This window comes from Procambarus clarkii, chromosome 70 (genome assembly GCF_040958095.1).
Source record: "Procambarus clarkii isolate CNS0578487 chromosome 70, FALCON_Pclarkii_2.0, whole genome shotgun sequence".
In the NCBI taxonomy this organism is placed as follows: Eukaryota; Metazoa; Arthropoda; class Malacostraca; order Decapoda; family Cambaridae; genus Procambarus; species Procambarus clarkii.
In genome coordinates, this window is record NC_091219.1 from 18,088,759 (window position 1) to 18,099,160 (window position 10,402).

Below are 10,402 nucleotides of genomic sequence, written 5' to 3' on the forward strand. Positions count from 1 at the left end.
GTAGGCAGCGAGGGAGGCCGTGTAACAGGTGGGTGTGAATGGTGTGGGCGTCGTAGGCAGCGAGGGAGGCCGTGTAACAGGTGGGTGTGAATGGTGTGGGCGTCGTAGGCAGCGAGGGAGGCCGTGTAACAGGTGGGTGTGAATGGTGTGGGCGTCGTAGGCAGCGAGGGAGGCCGTGTAACAGGTGGGTGTGAATGGTGTGGGCAGCGAGGGAGGCCGTGTAACAGGTGGGCGTGAATGGTGTGGGCGTCGTAGGCAGCGAGGGAGGCCGTGTAACAGGTGGGTGTGAATGGTGTGGGCAGCGAGGGAGGCCGTGTAACAGGTGGGCGTGAATGGTGTGGGCGTCGTAGGCAGCGAGGGAGGCCGTGTAACAGGTGGGTGTGAATGGTGTGGGCGTCGCTGGCAGCGAGGGAGGCCGTGTAACAGGTGGGCGGGACCCGGTGTGGGCGTAGTGCAGTGCAGGTTGTTCAACTCGGTCAACGGGAAGCCTCACACAATGAATATTTTTACAGCACTGTGAGATTTAGCCTCGAGGTGCTCAGTATTACGGGAAACAACTCGCAGCTAATATTATTAAGCACTGCAGGAAGTTCAAGTAATTACTGTTTTACAAATAGAAACCTCTACATTGGCGAATAAAAATGTTGAAATCACTTCATATACAATTAAATTAATAAAAGCAAATGATGTAAATTAATTCAAAATAGAAGTCCTAAAAATCTATGAAGTACAGCAATAAAGACGAGGCTTCAAGAGAGTATAACATTCTCTATCTACACCAGTAATAATAACATTTTCCGAACTGATCAAACGACCTCCGTGTTTAACTATCCCAGGCCAGATTTCCACCAGTTATTTGCCCTCGTTCACACACACACACACACACTTTTAATTTTTTATTAACACATTTAGGTCCATCTGCATTTGTGCAGCTACCCTGGACTATATGAAGGGGAGTACAGTGTGTCATAAAACTAGCTACGTGATGCTAGAAATCCCCATCACACAGGATGGTTAGTTAATATAGAGGCATGTGATAAGTAGTCTCGACTCTGGGGTGTATTATGAGGATATCATCAACACAAGAATGAATAAGGCAGCAGTGATACTAAAAGTCCCCATCTCGCAGGATGGTTAGTCATACAGGGCCATGTGTTCAGTAGTCTGCACTGGCAAACTTTGGGTGCAATATGAGGATATCTTCAAGAACACGAGAGTGAATAAAGGAATTACAAAGCGCCAGGTACCTCATGCCAACGGGTCTGAATGGTCTGATAACTGGGCATTCGGTGATGTAATGTGGGAGATCATGCCGCAGTTCTTGCTCACAGAGTTTGCACCTGGAGTGCTCAGGATTGGAAGACCCCGTCAAAGTAACGGTAAACCAACCTGATCCTGGCAACCACTGTGTCGCACAGTCTGGTAGACGTTTTGTGCTGCCCATAAACATAGGTTTCAGATCTTAACAAATCATAGCTTTTTTATATTGGTACTTTCAGGTCGTTGGGAGTCAGTAATTTCTCTCCTATCAGACCTGAGTGTTTGGTACAATATAGTTTTGACAGTAGAGATGGCGATACCTAGGTCTAATTCACACACACACACACCCCAGGAAGCAGCCCGTGACAACTGACTAACTCCCAGGTACCTATTTACTGCTAGGTAACTTTTACTGCTATTTCCCGCCGCCGGCGAGAAACAATGGGCAGTTTCTTTCACCCTGATGCCCCGGTTACCTAGCAGTAAATAGGTACCTGGGAGTTAGTCAGTTGTTACGGGCTGCTTCCTGGGGGGTGTATGTATGTGTAAGAAAAAAAAAGTAGTAACAGTTGATTGACAGTCGAGAGGCGGGCCGAAAGAGCAGAGCTCAACCCCCGCAAGCACAACTAGCTGAATACACACACTCACACACACACACACACACACACACACACACACACACACACACACACACACACACACACACACACACACATACACATCATTTCCACAGTTTCCCACACTCCACTTGCACCAAGAGTTGTGTGAAAAACGCTGGGAACTACATTTCTTTACGAATGTCCCCCGATTAAATAATCAATTGTTCTATCATTGCTGCCTCATGCACCAACCTTTAATACAGAATAACTGCATTACTGGCGTTTTCAATACGCTTACGTAGTTTAAAGTTATACAGACCTGGTCAAATCTCGACTGTCACTATTAATTAGCCACTGCCAGTGGAGCGCCCTCTAACAGTAGATGCTGTGTATATTGAGAAAATTCATCATTATTAACATTAGCTCGATGACCCCGTACGTCCTGGGTACCTCACCGCTAACCGCTAGACGGCGCCCAATTGGAAAGTGACTAGGCTAATTGAGAGGGCTCTTGTGGACACGGTGTGAATAATCATTGGCGGTAATGGCGATGATTGGTAGCTTTTAAACTAAGAATTATATCTGAGAATTGGCTGATATGCCACATTTTTAAACGTGGTTTCATTTTTAAATTGATATGTGCTCAAATAATTAACTAGAAAATGTAAACATATTCGCTAGTAACGAAAGAAAGTGGATGATATCACAGTGCGTTGTTACTTTAATGGAATTGATGAACAATTTAGTCATCAATTTAGTAAGTAAGACACAAAATTTAGGTTTCACTTAAACTATATCTCTAGCAAGCTAATATATTGATATTGGTCACTTTTCACTTTTACCATATAAATTTATCATTTACTAAATTCATTGACTTTTCTCAAACTATATTTTGAATTCGATTATACAGTCAAATTACTTTCAGAATACACATATGTATTGATTTAAGCTTAGCCTAAAAACCTATATCATTAAATGTGTTCATTGAATAGATTACTAGCAGTCCGGCATGTTGTGAAACTGTAAGTGTAAATCATTAGGCTGCGCAGTGTGTGTGTATGCTCTCACCTATCTGTGCTTGCAGGATCGAGCTTTACCTGCTGTAACTCGCCTAGCAAACCGCCAGCTATCTGTAGTTTACTTCTACAACCTGTTCTTTTAGTTCATTCCATTTTCACACTCCTCTCACGTCAATGGAAAACTTTGTAACACATCTATGGCTCATCGGTTTCTCACGCATCCCTCCATGCCCTTTGTTCTATTGGTATTCAATTCGAACATTTTCCCTTTTTCCACTCTGTCAATTCCCCTAAGTATTTTATATGCCCGTATCGTGTTCCTCACTCCCCCGCCTCTTTTCTAGCAGTCAGTTCTAGTTTTTTCCACTTTTCATATCCCATCCCTGGAATGAGCCTAGTTGCAAATTTCTGAAATTTTCGATTTTGTTTGTGTCAGATGGGGAGCTCCACGATGGGGTGGCATACTCTAAGACTGGTCTCACGTAAGCGGTGTACAGAGATTTAAATGCGTCCTTATTAAGGTTCCTGAATGATGTTTTGAATTTTGCTAGTGTAGAGCAAGTAATTATCAAGAAAAGACACCAAGCCGGGAAGACTATGTTGTATCATTGATAGTGCAGAGCATGCTGTTGATGTTATCTTTTATATATGAGCCTCCGGAGTTAGGCTTAGTGTTTTGCCTACTCTAAGGCCTTTTTTATATTTTTTGGCTTCTCTGGGTGTTAGAGAGAGCGAGAGCGAGAGAGAGAGAGAGAGAGAGAGAGAGAGAGAGAGAGAGAGAGAGAGAGAGAGAGAGAGAGAGAGAGAGAGAGTACAGAGATTTAAATGCTGCCTCCTCATCAAGGCATTTAAATACCTTAATAAAAATGTCTTAATAAAAGAGAGAGAGAGAGAGAGAGAGAGAGAGAGAGAGAGAGAGAGAGAGAGAGAGAGAGAGAGAGAGAGAGAGAGAGAGAGAGAGAGAGAGAGGGGGGGAGAGAGAGAGAGAGAGAGAGAGAGAGAGAGAGAGAGAGAGAGAGAGAGAGAGAGAGAGAGAGAGAGAGAGAGAGAGAGAGAGAGAGAGAGAGAGAGGGGGGGAGAGAGAGAGAGAGAGAGAGAGAGAGAGAGAGAGAGAGAGAGAGAGAGAGAGAGAGAGAGAGAGAGAGAGAGAGAGAGAGGGGGGGGAGAGAGAGAGAGAGAGAGAGAGAGAGAGAGAGAGAGAGAGAGAGAGAGAGAGAGAGAGAGAGAGAGAGAGAGAGAGAGAGAGAGAGAGAGAGGGGGAGAGAGAGAGGGGGAGAGAGAGAGAGAGAGAGAGAGAGAGAGAGAGAGAGAGAGAGAGAGAGAGAGAGAGAGAGAGAGAGAGAGAGAGAGAGAGAGAGAGAGAGTGTGTGTGTGTGTGTGTGCACACACATTTATAAAAATATAAACAAGTTTAATAGGACTGATTCATAGAGTTGCCAGTTCCTAGGTGAACACTGTCGAAATTATCAAATATGAATGGAAAATAGTTCCAAGAGTCATGATTAGTAAAGATCTTGTGCCACAAAATCAGTTTCTTAATGTTGAAAATAAAGCAAATAATATACTGGGATTCATATCTAGATGGCCTACTCCCCCATACGTACAGTACTGGGTTTGAATTAAAAACACATATATAGACCTTCAGTCTCATTGTCAGTGATGTACGTTCCAGAGAACGTGAGCTACGTGAGCGGGTAAACTCCTAGAATCAATGAGGTCAATCCAGTTAAACATCTACCACATTGTTCGCCTCTATTTGTTGAATAGAGATATAAATAGACACGGATGATTGGAAAGATTAAGACCAACAAGGAAACACTTTAACACTGACTAGGCTCACCAAAATCCTTGAGCATAATTGTGATCTCCGGGATGAGTCATGTAGCCAGGAATGTCATAAAAGTGTATTTGCAGCTAGGCAGAATCAGATGAATACGGATTGCATGCTCTGTACTTTGGAAACTCCAAGGGATGGCACACGAGGCACGTCGAAATCAACAGCATTAGAGGAGCCTCGCCTCTGCCCAGTGTCCAACAGAGGGAGAAAGCCTCATCTTTCAGTGTGTCCCGAACTTCTGGTATTCCTGCTGGTATTGCTAACCTATCCATTTTGTATACACTGTCACTGTAGATATTGAAGAGACCTCAACGAAACGTGTTTCGGCGACTCTCGTAAAGCCAAGTAAAATTGTAAAAGTTCATTCAATAAGTTCATTTTACAATTCTTCAACTTCCTACCTAAGTGAAGAACTTACGATATATAGATATGATATGTAGCTAGAATCACTGGTCAAACCCTTTCTGTCATATTCAATTATATAAAAGTGCAAGAAAGACCTACCAGTACTCTACGTATTTCGCATGGGGAGTATGCCATCTAGAAAAGAATCCCAGTATAATACTTGCTTTATTTTCAGCATTAATAAACTGATTTTGTGGCACAAGATTCTTACTAATTACGACTCTTAGAAATATTTCACATTCATGTTTGATAATTTCGACATTGTTCACCTGGGAACTGGCAACTCAACGAATCAAGTCCTATTCGCCTTATTTCGATCATTTATACATTTTTTTTGTTAAGACCCTTAGTAATCTTGACTCCCTGATACGGTAACGTTTTGGTATTTGATATTGGCCATTTCTTGCTAGTTTGATCAATGTTGTTTTATATAAAAAATTCCTTCCTTTATTTAGTTCATAGTTTTATTTTTCAAATACGTTTTTTAGTTTCGTGTTTATCCATTTTAGGTGACTATCATTCCACTTGACTTCAAAATAATACTATGAAGTAGCCTACGTCCCAGGGGTTCAACTAGAATGTTTTATAGATGTGTTGTAATCATCTAAATTTAAATCTAGTGTCATGTCATCTCTCGGCGTAAGCCCCCCCGTGCTCAGGCTTGTTAGATCTACTCTGTAATGTTTTTACCCAATCCAACATAATGAGCTTTACAATAATTTATATCCTAATAGCTTCTTCTCACACATCTTTATCAAACTGTTATTTGCTAGTGTATCCCTGAATGTTAGGATAACATCCAATATATATTGCCTTCACGTGTTAACTACGTAATATATTGCCTTCACGTGTTAACTACGTAATATATTGCTTGAGAATATAAAGAACTTTTCTGCCTTAACATTCCTCGTTTAATTTGAGATGGTGATAGAAAGAGTAAACAGCATTGTGCATGGATGGTACACTAAACACAGTTTTTCACATCATGGCACAATCACAATAGGTTAGAATTAAGAAATATCTTCTCGCACAATGAAGCTGTGAATTTCTTTTACCGACCGAACACTACACTCCATTTGAAATAAAGATAGTTATACAGTTTACAAGGCACCTAAGAAAATATATATATATATTTTTATAACCAATTAAAATCTACATATAATTGATACTGTTCTTGAATTACAAAATAAGTGGGAAAAATCTAAACTTGGTGGATACGAACATAAATATTATGTAATTCTCATCTACATCTCGCCGGTGTGAACAGCGCGTTCTGCGAGCTTCCATCTGATTTTGCCGTTTCATGCACGACCGGGTTTACACAAGGCGAGGTTTTCCCCCCTTCTCTTATTGTGATGCTATTGGGTAATGCTTGACAGTAGAGACAACAGGTGCAGGAGAAGCAGCACGATCCTCATCAATTAAACCTGAGGGATAAGCAGAAAAAATGGGTGGGAACGCTCCCACCTTTCTCTAGTGTAGACCTACGAGGCAAATCTCCATGTAAAACCAACGTCTATCATTTATGTGGGCAATATTTCTCTCCAATTCTTAAAACTAATAAAGGTACCTTCTTTAATGCCACTTTTTTGCAGCTTGTGCCAATATTTAGGCTATCTACATAATTTTGATATCTAAATTTGTCAAATTTGAATGGATTGTTTCAAATTCTATCTTGAATTACACATTTTAATACAGTACCTCGTTTAAACATTTTTTCCATAGGAAAACTCTATTATATATTCCCTAGTTCCTCGGTTTTTAGGATATTGCAAACTTCAGTACTCTTAATATCTCTTTATGAGGATTATTTGTGATAACGGGAAATTACATTATCATTCTTTGCGATACGTTTTCAAGAAAATTTATGTTAATTCTACAGTAAGGTGACCAAAACTGTACAGAATAACCCAAGTGAGGATGTCATTAGTGCATGACAATCTTGCAAGTTAACATTAGTATTCTTTACGAGAGACTTGTGCGAGAACCGTACAAAAGAATGAATGTAGTCTCCACAAAATATACTGAGAAGGAAAGTTAAATCCGGACATTTGGAATTTCCCTTATACAAATATAACAAGAAAGATTACAATTAACCTAGTTTACATTATTTAAAAAAATAAAGAGCAACGGGGGCTCATGAGTGAAGTGCACAAATATATGAATGGGTATAACAAGGAGGGATATTAATAGGGAGCAAAGTATATCAACACAAAATAGGAAACGAAATGATGGATACAAATTAGATAAGTTTAGATTCACAAATTGGGTAAATATTGGTTTGGAGAGTTATAGATTTATAGTCTGATTGGGGACCATACTTTGACGGACCATCGATCAGTAAATGAAGAAAATATAGAATATATATATATATATATATATATATATATATATATATATATATATATATATATATATATATATATATTTAAATAAAGCAGAGAAGTAATATTCAAAGTAGAGAAATTAGATCAATATAGGATTTTCAAGTGGGCTAAAGGAATAAACAAGGGGAATATAAGCTATTAAAACAGAACCCTCAACAATGGGTACATGCTGGAGAAATTTCTCTTTTGGAGGCCTATATGGAATTAATTATTCTGGAACTAGTGATGTGGATGACAGGAATGGCCTACAACCAAGCATTACTGAAATAGTTTTTCAGGTTTCAATAAATTATTGGATAGATATATGAGTTAGAAGGGGTGGATTTCGACAGGACCCGTAAGTTACACAAATATGTGAGTAACTGTGGTTGGATATAAATATATGGTCTCAAATGATCTCGAATGGATTAAAATATCTTATGCTGTTTCCTCTATCTTTGTGTTCTTAACAATGGGGGTTATGAGCGGGATGCTGAATATATAAACCCAGGATGTAATTTTTCAGTAATATACACAGAGAAGAGTCATCAAGCAGATCCTCAGAAAAGGGAATCTCATATGAAGAGAAGCTACGAAAACAGAATTTAAACTATATGATTCAATTGAATGAAAGGGTTTAATAAGGGGCATATAGCCTAAATAACTTACAACGTGTTAAAAATATCAACTCAAGTGCGAATCGGAATAAACATTTTAAGTTAGGAAAGCTTAGATTTGGAAATTAAATTGGCAAATACTTGTTTGGAAATGGTATTGCAGATCTGTGGAACACGTTACAAAGTACAGTATTATCATAAAAGCAAAATCACTAGAAAGTTGTTAGTTATAAATAACAGCCGTCTCGCACAGGTCAATAGCTTAGGCCTATGCATTCTTCGGATTGCTTTATTTTACTTAGAACAAAATACCTAATAATCGGCATATGGATGTACTATATAAGTTGCCAGGTAACATTCAGTGGCCAACCCACTGGAAAGTTGTTCACTACATTCTTATGTTCCTACGAGTATGGTAAGCATTGATAACGCTTATAAGTATACAACTGTCTCTAACTAGTCTTACTGGGAACATTAATGCACCGTTGTCTTGGGTTTCTTCTTCTTAATGTTACGTACAGTTTGCATGAAGGGTTTATCCTCCAGATGATTTCACGAGTACAAATGTTGAGAGACGCGTCAGTGTTGAGAAAGACAAGGTTTCAAGTGTTTGTTGTCTTGTGATGTAGATATAGGAGCAGAACTTCTTTGATAATTATTCCCAAATCCCTGTCGCAAACGAATTACTTAATATCAACTATTACTAACTGATATCTAATGCCAGTCACATTCTTTTCTCAAACTTGAACATTTAAATTTGCCTACAATAAACAGCTTGTGTACGTTCCTTGCAGCTTTGAGGTTTACTGGAGTGTTCCTACTGTTCTCTTTGTAATTTATAATACGCCTTATCCCTTCTATCACCACCCACGCCCCTTCAACATTCACGCCCTTCATTTTTACTCCCCTTCATTCACTCCTACAACACATCTTCAACAAACGGAGATTCTCACCTCTAGTTTGTGACTGTAGTCCTCTGCAAGACGTTCGTTCTGCTGCACGAGCAATTCGTTCCTCTCCAGGAGGGCTTTGCCCAGCTCGGCGGCCAAGATGAGGTCCCTCTCCTTCTGGGCCAAGCGGGCGTGGATGTCCTCGGCCTCCTCGGAGCGGGCCATCTCGCCTGCTCGACACTCCATCTCGTAAACGTAGTCCTCAAGCTCATACTTAGCGTCCCCCGGCATTCCTTCGCCGTCGGTGTGCCACTGGTCACCCACGAGTGCCACCGCTGACCGCTCCAGCAGCCCGAGCTCACCGCCGCCACGCCTCTGGTAGCTCACTGGCATCACGCCCACGCATGGTACGCCCGTGCCCTACCCCCCCACGCCCACCTTGTCCTGGGCTACACTCCCAAGAATTTGCCTTCCTTGTCCCCTCAGCTGCTGATCTAATACACTTAAAATATTCTGTATTTCCAGGGAGGCTGCCTGGTGGATGCTCACTATTATGTGATAAGAGGCGTGTAAATACAATCTTTATGGGGGTTTGCTCCCTAATAAGTTGAGATAACAATTTTCTTGAGGCGGAGAAAGCACTATGATCACAACACGAGAGATAACACAGTAATTACGTAGGTCGTGGAGCACACAGAAGTACCAGGTCAGCAGCGAGGTAGCTCAGCCTGGTCTTGCATCACCGCTGATGGCTGACCACTGTGGGCGAGTGTTCAGGAGCCTTCATGAGGGAAGGACGACCATGACACCATGTTTGCTGGCGCCCACGTGTGTGTGGTTGTGTGTGTGTGGTTGTCCTGGTGAGCCGTGTGCCACCCAGCAGTGTGGTCAGGAGGGCAAGCCCGCTACCACACACCTCGCCCTCCACCTCATCCTTCACATGCAGTCGAAAAAGTTCTCAAAACTTGTGTGTGTATAATAGCAGGCTTTCGTGACGGAAAATTAGAACTGCGCTCGTTACCTTTCCAGACTATAAAGGTAAATTATCTTGTCCTCCGTCTTTGTTAACTGTGCAAGAAGGACCACATGTAAGAGTTACGTCGTGTAATGTTAATATCCCGACGCAGCGAGTGTATATACCTGCCCCACACGGACTTACAACCAACACTGAACATGCCATTGAGTTTCTCACCTGTCTCATGGACCACCTCCCGCCAGATGCCAGTTCTCTTTTTTTCAACAACTCGTCGTTTCTCTACACATATCACTGTCTTGTATTATCAGGACTAACTTATATGAACTGTTAAATCTTCAACAAGTCTAACCATCTAAACATGTAAATGATATGTAGCAATTAAACAGGAAGAGAAAAAGGTGATTCCTGGAATATATAGTTCAGTCCAGACAAG

The 10,402-nt window shown here is 41.0% G+C and overlaps 1 protein-coding gene across 1 annotated transcript; it reads right to left on the minus strand.

Moving 5' to 3' along the window:
- Positions 1 to 7,615: 7,615 nt before the first annotated feature.
- On the minus strand, positions 7,616 to 10,402 carry LOC138356043 (bicaudal D-related protein homolog). Its single transcript, XM_069311615.1, has 2 exons — positions 9,057 to 10,402; positions 7,616 to 8,772 (listed from the first exon to the last, which is right to left on the minus strand). The coding sequence occupies exons 1-2, from the start codon at positions 9,384 to 9,386 to the stop codon at positions 8,683 to 8,685; spliced, it is 420 nt and encodes a 139-aa protein (XP_069167716.1). The 5' UTR covers positions 9,387 to 10,402; the 3' UTR covers positions 7,616 to 8,682.

Excerpts from the sequence above, each read along its gene's own strand:
- LOC138356043 (XM_069311615.1), bottom strand. The coding sequence starts at position 9,386 with ATGCCAGTGAGCTACCAGAGGCGTGGCGGCGGTGAGCTCGGGCTGCTG. Across the intron at positions 8,773-9,056 it reads ACTACAGTCACAAACTAGAG|GGATTTGGGAATAATTATCA; the intron begins GTGAGAATCTCC and ends CGTTTGCGACAG.